The 18,666-nt window shown below is 41.5% G+C and overlaps 1 protein-coding gene across 2 annotated transcripts; it reads left to right on the plus strand.

Annotated features, from left to right (window-relative positions):
* Positions 1-1,791: 1,791 nt before the first annotated feature.
* Positions 1,792-16,575, plus strand: UBE2V1 (ubiquitin-conjugating enzyme E2 variant 1). 2 transcript variants are annotated; one of them, XM_010569655.1, is made up of 5 exons: positions 1,792-3,141; positions 5,071-5,108; positions 10,643-10,791; positions 14,232-14,357; positions 14,749-16,575. In XM_010569655.1, exons 3-5 carry the CDS (start codon positions 10,747-10,749, stop codon positions 14,893-14,895), a joined length of 318 nt encoding a protein of 105 aa, XP_010567957.1. In that variant the 5' UTR covers positions 1,792-3,141; positions 5,071-5,108; positions 10,643-10,746; the 3' UTR covers positions 14,896-16,575. The 2 variants fall into 2 exon arrangements, with proteins under 2 accessions (XP_010567957.1, XP_010567956.1); XM_010569654.1 differs by lacking the exons at positions 1,792-3,141; positions 5,071-5,108 and adding an exon at positions 5,120-5,165.
* The last annotated feature ends 2,091 nt before the right edge of the window (positions 16,576-18,666 follow it).

The following is an 18,666-nucleotide window of genomic DNA, read 5'->3' on the forward strand; positions in this document are numbered from 1 at the left end:
TTCACTTCTGTTTAGCCAGTTTCATTTTCCTGTTTTCTGAAGTCCATATAGGGTTTCAACTGCACCCCTGTAATGTTTATTTTCAAATTGCTTCCTTTGAAGTTTAAATATGAGATCACCAGAAGTCTGCTCTTGAAGGTATAACAAAAATATTTTGGAATTCTTTTTTCTACAGATAGGTCTCTGTCAATGACCACTTTCAGCTTTTAAGAATAACCGTCACAATGCAGATAATTTGTAGTAATCAAGTTTATAATAACACTTTTAAGATGCAGTGGATGTTGTTCTGAGAATTGTGTTTTAGAGATCTGTGTTTGAATGTATGTGATTCCAAGGTGTTGGAACACTTGATTAAAATACACAAAAAATGTAGTGGAGCCTTCTTCCCCCTCTTATGTCGCATTATTCTGGCTACCATACTTTCTCAATAATCCCTTCAAGCTGCTGACTTTTCATTTTGTATTTGGCTGGAAGAACAAGGCAAATATTTTTCTTTTTAAGCCAGTGCAGCTTCATGAATTAATTGTCTGGGTGGTCACAGAGGGGAATGTGTGGAAAGGGACTTGGACTGCAGTGATAAAGTCCAAAGCTAGTCCTACTGCACAGCTTTCCTTTTGCAACAAACAGTCTTTCTGATAAGCTGTCGTTAACCATCATCTGCTAGCCACATTGTGCCTTTTGGATTGCTTCCTATTATGTCAGGGATTTCTGAAAGCTGTCTTGTTTCTTCAGTGCTGGAGGCACGAAGCAATACACAGCCAGGTAAATATGAGTAGGGGCATCAGTTTCTTGTGTCAACAATGTGGGCATTTCAAAAGCGCTGCACTTCAGCTACTCATGATATCCTGTGTGTTTAACTGCTTCTGGGAGGGGGAATGAAAAAAAAAAATCAGTGTGTGACTTAAAAACAGGTGTTGCAGTAACACTGAACTTTTGCAGTAAACCCTAAATTCAGTATAGGAGAACCTTCAGATACAGGCCAGCAGCTTACATTGATGGGAGCCTTAGAGCTTTGTCTGGCTCTAAATCATAGGCTGTCCTACCAGCAGCGGTCTGCATTCTCTTGTGGTGTTAGTAAAGGATGGAGAGTCTCCTGATAAAGAGAACAACATAGTGTCCAGTTACTGATAGTGGTGGTGGCACTGCAATGCAGTTTGTATGGTTCCTTCTTGACACTGCACTGAAGGCATTGCCTAGCACACACAAATAGAGCCTGGAAGTGACACCTTCTTGTCCTCCACTGCTGATTGATTTGCTGTGGGGCTTTGGGCAAGAAGCTTAGTAGTATCTTTACTCATAGGTAAAACAGATTTTGCTAATACTTGTTTCATGGAATCTTAATGTATTCATATTTGTTTATAAAACACTCAAATATGTTTGATATCCTGAGTTTATAGTAGTTCAGCAAAGGAGCTTAAACAGAGGTTGAGGATGAAAAATACTCAGTCTTTCTTTAAAAGCAGCTACTGACCCAGAGGAAGAAATGGTACCAAATGTCCCTGTAACTTAAAAAAGTCATAGTGCTGCTGGTCCTGGGAATTAGACTGGTAAGCCTTATATTTGTATCTAATAAACAGGTAAAATAATTAACAGGGTGAAAAACAACCCTTACCTGGAAGAAATGTTATGATGCAAGGTCCACCAGTATCACTTACATAGAGGAGAATTCTGTGTTGCTGATGATGTGGGTTTCACACACACACAATTAATATATGAATAAAAAGACAAGGGTTGACTTTAATCATTCTAATAAGGCTCTTCATAGAAGACTACAAACACCCAAACTGTAAGCGTATGTCTGTCCATCCTTCAGACTGAAATGTCATGCGGGAACGCTCAGCTGGCTCAGGTACCAGACGTGATCTAGCCAAGAAATCAAGGGCTCAGAGGCTCATGTACTCCGTCCCCCCACAGGGAAGTTGGGCTTCGTGGAGTATGTTGCAGTTAGGCTGCAGGAGCCTGCTCCACGTCACTGTAGAGTTGGTATTGTAATGAGTCAAAACCTGACCATGTTGGCCTGTGGAATCTTGTTTCTTTAACTTTTATCCTGGGAAAAGTTTAATGACTTCATTTAACCCACTTTTCTCTCATAGGTCCTTTTAGGGGGTCTGTTGCAGGGCTGTGATAGACACTGTGTTTACCAACAGCCTGGAAGATCTGAGTAGTAAAATGATTTGCCCAGATTTAAGTTACTCAAAGTCAGAGGAATGTGAAGAACTCCAGAAGGACAATTCATTAGGTGTACAGTCATGGTAGTGCTGATATGTGGCTTAATGCTCCTAACAGAGAGAAGAGCACAGATAGGTTTTAGTACAGTATATTAAAAGTATATATTTGTAATTGTTGGGGAACCTATAACATCACTGTAAACTCAAAGTGACACTTGTGAAAAGCAAATGAGACATTACAGTGAAGAAGAAACTGTGTATTGAAGGATATAGAAGGTGTGCCCTGCCTCTACAAATGGACCGTGATATCTCCTTTGGAGTGCACTGCATACAATAGTCATTGTTATCTCAAAATAAATATTGCCAGCCACCAAGTACTTTCTAAGTCTGTAAGTAAAATACTCAAGGGAAAAAAATAATTGAAGAGAAAATGGGAAGATGAATTATGCCTTCTTAAATAAGATGGACTATAAAAGCACGTGAAATAGGGGGTGCTAAAGGAGTTGATTGCAGAGCTTCTTTGTGTATTATAATGGCAGGAGGCAGTAGATTAAATAAAAAGGTAAATAGTTCAAAACTCTTGCAAGAAGATACTCAGTTGAATCTCTTCATGTATAATGATATAAATTACATAATATATTTGAAAAATGCTATTCTGGCTGAGAATTTAAAATTATTCATTAGTGTATTAAATATGTAAGTAGGTAAGGATCATAGAAGATATAATACTGACAAATTTTATAAGGTGTATGAAGGTTGGGATTTTCACATTGTAAGGGTGTTTTTTTAACTATTGCAAGTCAAGATGAAATTACTCTGTTTCTACCTACTGATTAGTTTGTGCACTTCCCTCCCAAGTCTGACCTGGGCCTGGCCCAGAAGCAAAGCCCGGATCGGCATGCATCCTGCCTCTGCCGCTCCCCACCTGCGCTTGTCAGCTCTGGTGTTAAAACTGGAGTCCCGTACTGAACAGGTAACTTTGCTTTAGTCTGTCAATGTGGTGTCTTGCTCTTCAAAGCTTATCTTAAAATCAGTGAACCTGCTTGTGCATTCACTTTTTGTTGGGTGGTGTGAATTTTAGAAAATCTAGCGATACTTTGTGGGTAGAAGAGGCAGCTGGAGGAGAGCGCTCAGCTCTCGGTCAGTAACAACTGTTCCTTTTCACAACGCAAAGAGGAAATGGTGGGTTTTCTGCTGGTGAGATTTAGTGTAAAGATTTTTGTCCAGGATGCTAGTTCAGGGTGACTTATTTTCTAGAGTAACTTCTAGCTGAGCTGGTAATGTTTTGCTTTTCAGCTGTGATACAAGCCACAGAATGCATCTGATTCTAACTCTTCTGCTGCTGGAAAGCTTTATTTGGCTTCAGACCTCAATGATACTGCCACTCTACCTCAGACAAATGTTTTAAAGTGATCTCTTTCCAAGTAATGTGCTTAAAGTATTGAAAGACAGAACCTAGCTTACACAGAGAAAACACTTCAGATTGTTTCAAGTGCTCAGGGTGTTATGTTGGATCTGCAAAACCTCTCAGTATCAGTCTGCATTATCAGAGTGGAAATCATGACTATAAAGATGATGCAAGAAATCTAAAGCTCCTGTCTCCTGAAAGTTTTTATGACAGTTGCTGAAAGCCTTTTTTCAGTTTTAAATATTCCATCACTTCAGAAACTTTATATACCATTGTGACAAGGAATGATTTACTTATTTTTTACAATTGCAGGGTAAGCTATCAAATTTTCAGTAGTTGAAATCTCTGCAAAAGATGAGAAATATATTGGAAAAGATGTAATTACGGCTGAACATCAAATACACAAAAACAAGCAACAGAAGGGGCTTTAACATATTAAGCAACAGAGGTGTTTAAAGCTATTTTATTTCAGTTCACTTGAGCTACTGTAAATCAGGAACTAGTCCAGAAAGCAGAAAGGCCAATTTGATAAGTTGGCTGTTATTGGTGAAGATGTCAAGAAACCTTCAGCAAAAAGACAGTTCCTCTTTTTAGAGCCCCTAACGAGTGAAGTGCATTTTCTGTGTGCTTTGCTGAGGTGTTCTGTGCAGTATATTTGCGCTTTAATCCTGAAGAGAAATGCTTGTAATTTGATTTCACTTTAGAAAGGAGAGAGGAATGTATTCTTAAAGTTTTTGTGAGAGGTGTATATTTTGTTCTACTGACACTGTTGAAAAAGATTGAAGAAGAGGATCTACTCTCAAAGGCATATTGTCCACTTTGTTTCACTGGTTTCACTGTGCTGTTTTCAGCTTGATAAAGTTTCTGAATTTGGAATTGCTTCCACTATATAACTGGGGAAAATTAAAAGATTAAAAAGCATAGTCTGTCAGAAAGTGTTGGTTTTAACTTGTTAAAAACATACTGTGTACTTCACGTGAATGTAAATTTAAGATGAGAAAAATCTCCGACTGGTAAGATCACTCTTAAAACTATCGTAAGACATGTTTGTGTATCTGTGTATCTTTATTAATGCTGCGATATAAAGTAAATCTGAGTGCTTTAAGGTCTTTAAAAGTCCAGGTTGGCATTTAACTGTCTTCCGGGAATAATTCTGTTCTTCCCTAGTGCAGAACTGAACTTAGTGAGATTCTGACCAGATCTTACCTTGTCAGTACAGTTATTAATTTAGCTTTCATAAGTTTGCTGTTGCAATTAATAGTAAATACCTCCTTTTGCTCTGAAATGTTTTTTCAGTTCCATTTCTGGGAGTATTTCTGTGCAGTCAGGCAAGCTGCAAGTGAAGCAATTCTATAGATATGATTGTATTTTCGTATCAAATGGAGCTGCTATTTGAGAGTCTTCTTGAACCATAGCAAAGGCTAAATTAAAATGCATAACTGAAAGTACTTCCAACAACCTGATTACTTTTTAATTGTCTCTTGCTTTATTTAGCTTTTCTTGCGTTAAATGAAGGACTCTTAGAAAAACAGGTTTGTTTGGTTACTGCCTTGAAAGTCTCCATTGCTACACTGAAAAGATTATGCAAGGTATTTATTGGGGGGTGGGAGGATGACACGCAGTTGACTCATGGTTGTGTCAGCTGGTGCAGGACATCTCCTAACTCTGAATCTGCCATGGTTTAGCCATGGAAGTTATTTGGCAAATAACCGTGTATGCCTAGAAGAGATCAGATCGCTCTCTAGGAATCTTGGTGGACAGCAAACATGACGATGGTATGTTTGTGTACGACCACAAGTGATAAAGCTTGCGTGGTTTCTGAGGTTTGGGTCCCAGCAGGATGTGGTGGCTGACCGTGAGTGCTCCAGGCCATTGCAGATGAAGAGGAGATGGGGTTGGCTTAATGGCTTTGTGCATCTTTCCAGGCTGACCAGAAGGGTGAATCTGGTCTTTTATTCTGCCTTACTTAAGGGCAGGTTATTTAGAAATTTAAATATTTAAAGCATTTATGATCATATGGCCATAGTCTTTATATGTATATGTGTGTTTTTCTTCCTGTTGAATCTCCTGAGAATGTGTCAGGGAGGGAGCTGAATTACCATCTTTGATGTGACTCTGAACTTGCCTTCTGTAGTGGCTGAGGTGCTGGTCTTCCTCTGAGCTTTAGCATAGGGATAAAACATTTTTAGAAGGCAATGATGCTGTTCGACAGTGCGGTTCATTGTAAAGTGATCAATCATCTCTCATAATTATTTTATTTACTGTGGAGCGCATAGAACTCAACTATACGTACTTCGCTTTTCGCACCTCCCTTTGCCACTGATGCTCCGGTAGTGCTCACAGGTGAGCAGTTGCTGTGGAATTAATAATAAATGATGTTAATGTTTTCTGTGTGATAGGAGCCAGTGCACGATATGACTAGCTAGCTCTCTGTAGACCTTAGACTTATCAGAGAACTCTAAAATCCTGTGTGACTCCTTTATGGCTCTGATTCATGGTGAATCAGAGCAGCTGTATCTGGGGAGAGCTCGGGAATAAAGTTGCCTTCTCTTCCCGTAAGGTTGTAATGCCAAACCTAGCTCTGGTTAGCAAATGTCAGAATTAAGGCTGCCTTTCAGCCTTGGCTGTGGCCTCCTCGAATATATATGTGATGATGTAATTTTTAATTACATGATCGCTTAATTTTCTTTGCACAGGATTCCTGCCTCACTCGGTGAACAGGGTGCGTGATGCTCAGAGGAAGGGTAGACAGGCAATATTTTTTGTTTCCTTCTTTGGTGTCTGGCCTGTGTCTGCTTGCCATAAAGCTGATTCCTCCTCGGTTATTTGTTTTGGTCTAATCAAATATCAGTAAATTGTCTTTGCACCACTGGTAAATATGAAGTGGTATTATCAAGTACTGAAGTATGGAGACTGAGATGAAGCATTGTGGTGTTGTGGTCCAGAAGAGAGAGTATTTTTTGGCAACATGACACATTTGAGGCAGGTATTCTGCTGGCTTCAGCTTATCGCTTCTGTGAGCGGGGAGAGGCTCAGGTTGGGTTTCTAATAATAGCCACGGATGGCTTCCTTTGCGGCATCACCCGCGTTGTTGAAGAGCTGCTGTGTCAGACCGAAGGGTGGAGTTCACCCTCCAGAAGGACCTTTTGTTTGTCATTCTTCCCTGGCTGTTTCTTTTCCGGGGTGCCCGCAGGCAGGGCTGACGCCCAGACAGCAGCTTTAGGCATCGCACAGCTGTGAGTCATTCCCCATCTCCAGCTCTCCCATGCATCCACTGCAGCAAAAATAGCGAAATAGGTAGTGTGTGTGTAAGTAAAGGTGCCACCTTGTCCTTCAACTCGTACTCCATCTGTTTCTCTTGTCCCCCAGCTCTCTTATCCCCTGCGTTGGAGCTAGACTGCTCTCTTCTCTGCCTCTCCTAACTACAGCTGGAGAGCATTGGGAATGTAATTAAAAATGGGATGGCTAATCTGTCATGATTCAGGTATGAACTGCATACTTGAACCTTCATATGCCCGAGGTACGCAAGATACATACTTTGTACTTTTAAGACTTGCTGGGAGGGGAAACACTGGAGGTTTTCATGCAGGGGAGGTGATAGTGGTCCCCAAGAGGTCCTGTTGCCACCAAGGGTTTGGGGCTCAGTTAATCTTAGGGCGATGGCTTCACCGGCCCAACTGACTCATTTTCTTTCGCAGCCAAAGATTTGTATTACTCAGCAGCCATGGTAACAGCACGGTCTCGCTGGGAGTTGAAGATGTAGATTTGGCATGGAGTTGTATTTGAGTCATGCTCAACAGCCCCCATATGTGTGGTTTGGTATAGCCAGTGCAGGTCTGGTGTCTTCTGATGCTGCTTTTTTGATTCCAGGTTTCTCCTCATACTGTTGCTACAGCTGTGTTACTGAATCACGTTTCCCCAGAATATTCCTGAACATGATTATGTTAGATGTGTATGAAACTGGCCAACAAACTAATTCCTTTAGTAATTTGCTTTTTTTTATGTTTGCTTTGTAGTGAATGAAATTTGGGCAGCTCTGATTCTGCAGCAAAATCATCACTGACATTTAGCTTCTTTAGGTCATTAATATGTTTAAAAGGGATTTTAAAGCTACCAGAGTTACTCGATTTTAAGCACTGCTACATTTCACAATACCTTAAATCTCCTGCATTTTCCACACTGCCAAGCAGCTACAGAGATGATTTTCAAAGCCCTTAGTCCCTTTCTGATGTTCTTAGAGTTCAGTGCCACGGCTTCTGACTGAGAAGTTTGCTGGGTTCACTTTATACACTGAAAGGCTGATTTCCCATTCTCTTTCTGCTGTACTAAATAAGTGACAGTGAAGAAAGGGATTAATTATGATTTTCTGTTTTTACTGGCTTATTAATAGTTAACTTCATACTATTCGGGGGGGGGAAACTCCAAACCCCAGATCCAACCTTTTTGTATGTCAGGTGAAAATAACTTTATTAAATATATGCTGGCAATAATTTCGTTGTTGTTAGAGAGAGATATGCTTCACACAGGTACCTGGAAGGATGTGGTGGGTTGACCCTGGCTGAACACCAGGTGCCCACCAAAGCCCCTCTGTCACTCCCCTCCTCAGCTGGACAGGAGAGAGAAAATACAACAAAAGGCTCATGGGTCGAGATAAGGACAGGGACATCACTCAGAAATTACAGCCATGGGCAAAACAGACTAGACTTAGGGAAAAGTAATTTAATTTATTATCAATCAAGTCAGAGTAGGGTAGTAAGACATAAAACCAAACAAATCTTAAAACACCTTCCCCCCAACCCTCCCTTCTCCCCAGGCTTAACTCCACTCCCGATTTTCTCTACCTCCTCCCCCACAGTGGCACAGGGGGATGGGGAATGGGGGTTGCCATCAGTTGCTGCTGCTCCTTCCTCCTCAGGGGCAGGACTCCTCACACTCTTCCCCTGCTCCAGCGTGGGGTCCCTCCCATGGGAGGCAGTCCTCCATGAACCTCTCCGGTGTGGGTCCTTCCCACAGGCTGCAGTTCTTCATGAACTGCTCCAGCGTGGGTCCCTTCCCCGGGCTGCAGTCCTTCAGGCACAGACTGCTCCAGCGTGGGTCCCCCGTGGGGTCACAAGTCCTGCCAGAAAACCTGCTCCAGCGTGGGCTCCTCTCTCCATGGGGCCACAGGTCCTGCCAGGAGCCTGCTGTAGCGCGGGCTTCCCACGGGGTCACAGCCTCCTTTGGGCATCCCCCTACTTCAGCGTGGGGTCCTCCCCGGGCTGCAGGTGGAGATCTGCTCCCCTGTGGACCTCCATGGACTGCAGGGGGACAGCCTGCCTCGCCATGGTCTTCCCCATGGGCTGCAGGGGAATCTCCGCTGCAGCGCCTGGAGCATCTCCTCCCCTTCCTTCTTCACTGACCTTGGTGTCTGCAGGGTTGTTTCTCTCACATGTTCTCACTCCTCTCTCTGCCTGCGGTTTCTGTGCTGCAGCAGCTTTGTTTTTCCCTTCTTAAATGTGTTCTCCTCGAGGCGCCACCGCTGTCGCCGATGGGCTCGGCCTTGGCTGGCGGCAGGTCCGTCTTGGAGCCAGCTGGCCTTGGCTCTATCATGGGGGAAGCTTCTAGCAGCTGCTCACAGAAGCTGCCCCTGTAGCCTCCCTGCTACCAAAACCTTGCTACGCAAACCCAATGCAAAGGAGAAGTGGTGGCCTAGAGTGCATTTATGTTTTGTGATGACTGAGGTATGGATACCTTGTAGAATATGAGTAATTAAGTCCCCTGTGGCGTGGATTCAAGATCCTCCTTCACCACGGACTTAGTGTGTGACCTTGCATATGTCACCTAAGCTCTCTATGCCATTGTTTTCCATTAATGTAATGGGGTGTTGTGGTTTAACCCCAGCTGGCAACCAACCCCCACACAGCTGCTCGCTCACTCCCCTGCCCCGATGGGATAGGGGAGAGAATTGCAAGAGTAAAAGTGAGAAGACTTGCGGATTGAGATAAAGACAGTTTAATAGGGAAAGCAAAAGCCGCGCACGCAAGCAAAGCAAACAAGGAATTCATTCCCCACTTCCCATCGGCAGGCAGGTGTTCAGCCATCTGCAGGAAAGCAGGGCTCCAACATGTGTGACAGTGACTTGGGAAGAAAAAACACCATCACTCCAAATGTCCCCCCCCTTCCTTCTTCTTCCCCCAGCTTTATATGCCGAGCATGACGTCCTATGGTCTGGGATACCCCTTGGGTCAGTTGGGGTCAGCTGTCCCGGCTGCGTCCCCTCCCGACTCCTTGTGCCCCCCCAGCCTCCTCGCTGGTGGGGGGGTGAGAGAAGCAGAACAGCCCTTGACTCTGTGCAAGCACTGCTCAGCAGTAACGAAAATATCCCTGTGTTATCAACACTGTTTTCAGCACAAATCCAAAACATAGCCCCATACTAGCTACTGGAAGAAAATTAACTCTATCCCAGCCAAAACCAGCACACGGGGATAAGAAAATTTCCCTATTTTGAGGATAAATGTGCCAGCAATTAAGAAGTGCTGAACTTCCTCGGTGGTGGAGGTCATAAGTACAAAGGATGCTATTGCTGCTGACAAAGCCCACTTAAATTTAACTTCAGATTAACCTACTAATGTTATGAAAGAGTTTCATTTGCTTTGAATGGTATTTTTAAAAGCTCTGAGTGAGTTGAGTGATGTCAAGCCTCTCATGGTGTCATTTTGTAGAATCTTCTAAATGTTTATACTATAAATCATATAGACAAGCGCTAATTAGAGCTCCATAATACTGTGTGTATCTCTGAATGGACAGAGATTTCCTTCCATTTTACTGCCTGCCCTAATATCTGGCCTGTTAGCCTTATAGCATGTTTAGTTGTGGATACCTTGATTTTGCTTGTAAAATCTAGGCTAAATATGGGGATATCTTTTTCATAAAGTCTTGAAAGATTGTCATTCAAAAAATACTGATATTTTTATGGTTTTTACCCAAAGTATTTTCCGTAGAATTACCAAAAGTATCAGTGAAATTACACTAGCTTTATTTCTTTACTAGATTTCTCAACTCAAAGTATTTTTATGATTGTTTTCAGGAGTAAAAGTTCCTCGTAATTTTCGTCTGTTGGAAGAACTTGAAGAAGGTCAGAAAGGAGTAGGTGATGGAACAGTTAGCTGGGGCCTTGAAGATGATGAAGATATGACACTTACAAGATGGACAGGAATGATTATTGGGCCTCCAAGAGTAAGTATCCACGTAAATATTAAAATAGTACTGTTGGGTTTTTTTTTCTTCCGCCTTTTCCTCTCTTAATCTAACCACTGAAGTAGAAAACAAACAAAACACAAATGGGTGAAAAAACACTTTAGCGAGTGATTTATGTTGAAGGTTCAAGTTCCGTATTTTAATGGGTTTCATGTATCTATATGTCTTTTTGCTTATAATTTGGAATATTTTTAGTGCATTTCTCTGGTTAGTTTTGTTACATGTCTGCTTTATATTTACAGATTCATTAAGACATAACTTTTGAGATTCCAGGATTCTAGTATCCTGTACTCTTGAATACAGCAAGGTTTAAAATCCTTCGGCTAGTGAGATTACATATGGAGCTAATGTAGGTAAAACGTGGATGTTTTGTTCAGTACTGCTAGTCTTTCTGCTGTTTCTTGTTGAGTTTATGGGTTGGTTTTTATTGCAGCAGTACTGACTTGCTCTTGTAGAGTTTCAGCTAACTCAGGAAACTCAAATTTTAATGAATTCAGTTTCTTCTCTGAATGTTCTCTCCCAAAGTAGCTTCTTATAATGCTACTGGTCTCTTTGGTAGTATTGTTGCGTTCTCTCTCTCTTCTCCCCTCCAAGCCCTACTAAACTGTGGGTCTCCACTCTGGTAGTGAACTTAAGGTCTTAACTGTGCATTGTATGTATGTATTGTGTATTGTATGTATTCTGAAACCAAAACTTGTCTGTTGTCTCCAGTTTCACTGTGTATCTCTGTTCTGTTTCCTTAATATCCTTACCATGAAGTGTGAGCAGTTGATTCTCCTTCCTGCAATAGTAGATGTTGTCTTCTATATCTGGCCTCAGTACCACTTCTCAGTAATTCCAGTGTTCTCAATCTATTGTATGGAAACCTTTACAGACCTTTAATCATGCTACTGCCCTATGTGTTTCCATTCTGTCAGTTGCCTTTTCTGACATACAGTGAGGTAGTACAAGAATTTATATTATAATGGCATTACACGTGCAGTATTTTCTATCTCATCCAGAAGTGGTGTTTACTTTTTGTCTGCCATTGTTAATATCTCCCCATTCCTGAGCATTTCGTTTATGATATGCCCAAATCATTTTCTAGAAGGGCATTTAATTTTAGAACGTAAGGAGAGTGTTAATGAGCCTGCATTAAAACTGTGAAGAAAGCTCACTGTGTGCATACACTTTATGGAAAATTTAAGCAACCTTGAAATCTAATTTAGAAAATTAAATAGAAACTGAAATGTGCAAACAGGCACGTGCTGACTTGTCAGCAGTGATAGAAATTTTTAGTTCATGTCATACTGCTAACCAGGGCTAGAGGACTATCACAGAAGATGATTCAGCTGTGCCTCTTTTGTGTTTCTGACACACTTATGAATATAGATTTTTTTCCAAAAGTGTCTTGACTTCTTTTTAGCTTATTGCTTGAAAGCAACAGGCTGTATTGCGAGAGATTCTGGGAACTTTCAGTCATTCTTGTTTGCTAAGTGGTTGTCCTGCTTTTAGCACTGTTCATACTCAGTTATATTATTACCATTTTTTTTTCTTAATAGGATGTGGCAATACTGGCTCTGGAAAAAAAATTTTCAATCCTATTTCCTTCTGAGTAGAAAGCAGTCACACTTGTAGCAGGTGGAAGAATCTTACACTGGGCATCCCAGAGGGAAAATGAACTGTGGTGCAGAGTTAGATGTGCTGCTGCTTTGAGTGTCCCTGCTACCATACATGGAAGCATGCTTCTCCTTTCCAGACTTTGTGCGGATGATTTTGCAGCCAGTGATTCATCTTGTTTATACAAGCTATTTAAAAACAGTGGCACTGTCAAAACTTCAGCTTTACGTGCACATATTTTATATCGGCTCTAGACATGTGCACAGTCAAGGCTTTCCATTCACTAGTCTTAATGTGGTGTGGCTATTTGCAAAGACCCTAAAAAACTGCACAAACCTCTGGGCTGTTAATTCCTCTGTGTGCAAGGCATGCTCAGGGGCTCGATCAGGAGACCTGGGCAGGCCAAGCAGAGCTGACAGATGACTTTTTTTCCCCAAAACTTTGTGACAGCATTCAGTTTGTCATCACCCTGGCTGGGCATCTGAAAGGCTGTCTGGCTGAGGTGCTGGAGGAGTAACCGAGAGGTACCACTGCCAGCCAGCACTGGCCAGGTGCTGGTCCCACCACGGGTGGCTGCAGGCTGGTTTAAAGCCACTTCATTTGCCCAGATGAGAACAGCAGCTGAATCAGGAAGTCAGTTCTTATATTTTTGGTAGTGGTTTGCATCAAAATGCCCATTAATATTAAGGAAAATATTAAGATGTTCAGGGGCATAACAGGCCCTTGAAAGGGATTGGATGGAGTTTTATAGTGAGAAGTTTTTGTACGTTGGGCAACCATTCTTAAGATCCTGATGGGGCCATGGTGCTCTGCTGCCACAAGTGAGCAAGAGCTGCTGGCTGCTTCTGGGCATCTGCGCTCGCATGTTCACCTGGATCTTTGCTCATGGTCTCTGCCTTGTGAATTTAATGTTCATTGCAATGTTGAGGGTGCAGGAAATTGTGTTAGAAGCTCTAAATCGGGAGAGCTTGACTGCCTGAACTTCTCCATTATGATCCTGTTCCTGTTGTATATTTCTGCCAGCTGCCTATATTGCCCAGCTTAGCTGGAGCTCTGTGCCAGGCTGCACCAGATCAGTACATCAAAAGTAGTTATTCTCAGACCGCAAAATAACATTGTTGTTGTTGTTTCTTTTAATTAATTTTAAATACTGAAGAATCAGTGTAGCCTTGTTAACGTTTGTCTCTCTTCTATACCCATTGATTGGTTAGTTAAAAACTCATGATCCATGATTTCTATTAGCTGTTAAGTGTAACAGAGTGTTACTGCGGTGGAGACAAAGTGATAATGCTGTTTGGGATCAGGATGTACTTTGCAATGTGTTGAATCTTGGAGTGTTCCCCTTTCTGAGAACTGGCACATTGGTTTATGACCAAAGAATATTTTTCAAGTGCAGTTCTAGGACAGGCTGACTTCAGATAGTTGCCTAAGCTAAAGCTGTGGCTTCAATTTCAAGGTAGTGTGTGTGATCAGTAAACTGATAAAACAAAGCTGCTTTGTAAAGATTGGTTAAAAAGTAGGTATCTGAGCTGTATGATGATTAAAAATATCATTTCAGTTGGTGAATGGGAAGCAGTACCGGTTTCATTCCTTATATGAAGATTTGATGCTTAAAAGACCAGTAGAATTTATTACCCTGAAGAGGTAACATTTGATACTCTGAATATTATAAAATGAACCCGAAACAGAGGTAGCCAGCATAGTGTATAAGTGGGTGCCCTTATGTTTAGTAGTTTACATGTCCCTAAAGTAACCACTGTTTTAACCAAATGCTTATTGAACTGCCTGATTTAATTGTTGCCCCCTTTCTTTTCCCCCAGACAATTTATGAAAACAGAATATACAGCCTTAAAATAGAATGTGGGCCTAAGTATCCAGAAGCACCTCCATTTGTAAGATTTGTAACAAAAATTAATATGAATGGAGTAAATAGTTCTAATGGAGTGGTAAGTCTTTGGTTTTTACTAATTTTAACATGGTTTTCATGTGCAGCTTCCAATTAATGCTTTGTTTATACTTGCAACTCGCTTAACTATTTATTGCTTGCTGATGCCATTTTCTTTGAGTAGAAGGAAAGGGGGTAGGAGGAAAGTGTACGAGCCAAGTGTGTTCTGAAATCAAAACGTAGAATTGACTTTTCCTGCCCTTTTGCAACTCACAAATAGTTGCATCATGCGGGGTTTTATTACGCTTCTAGGAAACCACTTGCTTCTTTTGCATTCTTTGGTTTCTCTTGCTCAGATTTCTTATAGGATCTTTAGTTGGAGGGTGTGTGTGGGGAGTTAATTATATCAAATGTATCGATTCTGACAGGAATGGTCTTTTTGTCTATTTTAGGTGGACCCCAGAGCCATATCAGTCCTAGCAAAATGGCAGAATTCTTATAGTATCAAAGTTGTTCTGCAAGAGCTTCGGCGTCTAATGATGTCTAAAGAAAATATGAAACTTCCTCAGCCACCTGAAGGACAATGTTACAGCAATTAATTAAAAAAAAAACCACAAACATGCCCCCCTTATTCAATTTAAGCTGTCTTCATTTTCCACAGTAGTAAATTTTCTAGATGCATCTTGTAGACCTCAAAATACTGGAAAGGAAGTTCCCATTCAAAGGAAGTTTTTCTTGAGATACTGTAAATGATACTAATTTTTTTCATTTGAAATATAAGTTGTGCTATAACAAATAATCCTGTCGTGTAACCACTGTCCACATAGCTGAACTTCTGGTATCAGGAAAAGTCTATTTAAATTTATTACTGTCAAGACCAGTGTGGCACATCTAACTTAACTGTGAAAGCATACATCCCACAATCACCTTGCTGTGTGTCTGGCCTGGGTTTTTTTTTCTTTTTCTGTCTTTTGCAATAGAGTCGAAGCTCAGGGCTATTTATTAGAGTAGACACAAAGGTTTTTGCTTCCAGTACTACACTGGGCTTTATGGACTACTAGTGGGGATGTGTGCTAACCTCAGTCATCCCTCCCTTTGTGCTATCTCTAGTAAAGGCTGAATGTGACTGTGGTTGTTTTTGGTTGTTTTTGGGTTTTTTAAATGCCCTGATAATCTAGGGCAAGCTTTCCTTCTTCCCTTTGGCCAAGGCATAGATTGTATTTCTCTTCCTGGTCCCCCTCACCAGTGACATGGGCTTTGGGTGAGGGATTCAGGGTTCTTTTAATCTCTTCCCTCTTCCCCTCTTTTAGTGGGGGTGCTGCTTTCTTTTTGCCCCTCTTTGTGACTCTTCTCACCCCTGGCCAGCAGGGGTAAGTGTTGGGGCAATAACTTGACCTGTTCCCTCTTGCTTATCATTTTGGTTTTGCAACAAATTTAGTCTTCACCAGCCTGGGAAACAAGAGTATCTATTCTGCTCGCAAACTTGGATTTTCCCTGTCCCTCCAGCACTGCTGCCACACCGCCAAGCTGGCCACGGCTGATGTTATTAGATAGGCTTTTGACATGGTGAAAAGAGCAGTAATTTACCAGGATTGCCGAAATCTTCTGCTGCCAAACTTTAATGGGGAAACTCTGCACATAGAGATTCTGAACACACGCTCCAGCTCAAATAGTTCTATTTTGGTGCTTTGGATTGACCCAAGAATGTTAATTAACAAAATGTTGCACTTAAGTTTGGCCATTCTAAAGATGTAATGACTCCAGACAAATCAAATCAGTGTAGTAGATTTTATTAGGATTCTGTAAGTCTTAGAAGAGAAATCTCTTCAGTGAAGATTTTGGGGAAGCAGTGCATACAGCAGATTGAGGACCTTTATTGGCTTTGCATCCTGGCAAATCACTGCCTTTTCTGGTTTACTGTTTCGGACCACTAACTGCTGAAATGTGGATGCAAGCTTACATACAACCGACCTAGTGTGTCCTAAGTTTTATGAAAAATTCAGTGTTTGTGTAAAAAAAGAAAAAAAAAAGAAAAAAAGAAAAATTAAAAATAAACACATTTTAAAGCAGCAGCTATCAAGTCAATGAACAATTGATGTTTCCATTAACTCTTTTGAGGAAAATATTAGTTGTAAGGATTTAACATCCTCTGTAATTAAAGTTTAACATTACAGTATTCCATAAGCAGCCTTTTTATTGTATCAGACCATTGCCTGATTTTAATATAATAAAAAGTGTGCATTAATATTAGAAGGCTTTAATTGTATTTATGTTTAGAATTTTGATCCCTTATGGAATTCTTGATTTGTTGGAAGTATCTTCCTACAGATCACATTTAGCTAACAGTATGTAAACTGGTGGCGAAAGGCAATTGTCTTTATCCAGCTGCTGCTGCTGTGCCAAGGAGAATCTTTAGTTTTAGTTTAAACCTCAGACTCCCATAGACTTGGCAATTGGTAACATTAGTGATGCTAAGGAACTGCTGAAATGAATTTCTAGATACATGTGCTGTCTGAAGGTACTCCGTCATTGCAATGACCTTTATGCGCTGTAGTCCTGAGGAAATCAAATCCCCATACAGTTGCATGTTATGCTGTCTGTCAAGTTCAAGGAGAGCTCCACAACCTGAAATTTTACCTGTTTTCCCTCAAATAGTGAAGTGTAAAAAGCTGACCACCTCTCCAAATCTGGATAGAAATGGGGCTGTGAAATTTTGGCCTTTTCCAAGCATAAAGCATCTCCACTTCAGAGGATTGCCAGAAGGTACTCGTGCATTCACTTCAGCGTTGTGGTGAAACAAGGTTGTTCCTGGGTTAGGAATGAAAAAGGGAATGACCTTTTGTGAAACTTTGTGAAACTTGCTGCTGGCTTCTAGCCTGGAATACTACTCAATCCTTTGGTAGCTCAGAGGGTATGAAGACAATGAGACTAATACTTTGTCAGCATCATGTGCGTGTGTTTATTTAAAATAGCTTGGTATCTAAAGATGTTAAATGGGAATCAGAACAATGCTTGATAATTATAGCGTGCTGCTTGATTATCTCTGTTTTTCAGAGCTCTTGTAAGAGTGCCCTTGCCCTGTTCAGGAGGATATCCTGGTTGGTGCATGTTTGGGGCCTCCCCCAACCTTCGTACTTCAAGTAACAAAACCTTGAAACTGTCTGGTTTGCTTTGCAGGTTGTACAGGTTAAGAGTGTTCCACCTCGACCTGGGCCATGCTCTGCCAGGAGCTGTACTGGCAAGAGCCATGTGTTAACATTTGCCATACAAAGTTGGGTGGTGCTTTAAAAAAAGGGGCGTTCGCTGTAAATTTTCTCACCTAGGAGTTACGCTCTTTGAACACGTCAGTGCTGCAATGCACTGCTGTTCCACTCTCAACCAAGTAGGAGTGGTATGGAAAAATAACGCGCTAAGAGTCAGCTGCCATTGAATCTACGTGTTGTAGCCTTGTCAATGTATGCGACCTACAAACTATGTAGTGGAAGAGACGAGTCGTCCTGCAGCCTGGTTGCTTGTTTATGTTTCAGAAATGAGGTGGGGAAACGGAATTGTATCTTACCTGTATTTATCCTAACTCTGGCAGTGTAAAGGCAAAGTGTTTAGTTGATCCCTGCTGACCCTCAGTTTATGTCCTGAACCAGTGTCTCTTAAGAGAAAGATACGAGGGGATAATAAATAAGCGGATTGGCTGTAAAATAAATGCTGTTCCTCGGAGCAGGTGCTGCTGGAGGTGGCTGAAGCGGCGCTCAGGGAGGAGATGGGTTTGAGCAGGAGATCGCCGTGTGGCCACCCCTCACTGCTTCCTGCAGAGGGTCCATGAGCCATCCTTGTACCAAATGTGCTGGACACTTCCCATAAAAACCCCTCACCTGCCCGTGCTTTCCGTGGGTGTGGAACGAGCTTTTGAGTCAGCTCAGAGTATGAAGACAGTAGAGGGAGCTAGCAAGCTTTACAAGGCTTGGGTCTGAGTAAGGTGCAAATGCTGCTCAATTTAAATGTTAAGTCCTCTTGTGGAAATCACTTTTCATATTTATCCTGAATCAGTTTCAATTTTAAAAGCCCATTTATCATTACTTCTCACTGTACAGGCATTAACTCGCTAGGGGGAAAACCAGCACTGCAGTGAGATTTTAATTGTTAATAAAGACTAATTGTTGTTTGCTTCTTGCTTTGTTGTAATTAAGCTCTGTGTGTTTATGTAGGGAGTATATGCTTAAATATGCCTTTCCTGTGCTCTTGCAACTTCCTGCAGTGCTTTGGATTTCAAATTTAAATTTCTTCCACTATCATTAGAGTAATAATTTTTTAAGCCAGAAAGTGTCATCAGCTGCTCTGTGAGACGTCGGTGCTGTCTGTGGTTCACCCTAGAC

Source organism: Haliaeetus leucocephalus, unplaced genomic scaffold, assembly GCF_000737465.1.
Source record: "Haliaeetus leucocephalus isolate CR32 unplaced genomic scaffold, Haliaeetus_leucocephalus-4.0 Scaffold273, whole genome shotgun sequence".
NCBI lineage: Eukaryota > Metazoa > Chordata > Aves > Accipitriformes > Accipitridae > Haliaeetus > Haliaeetus leucocephalus.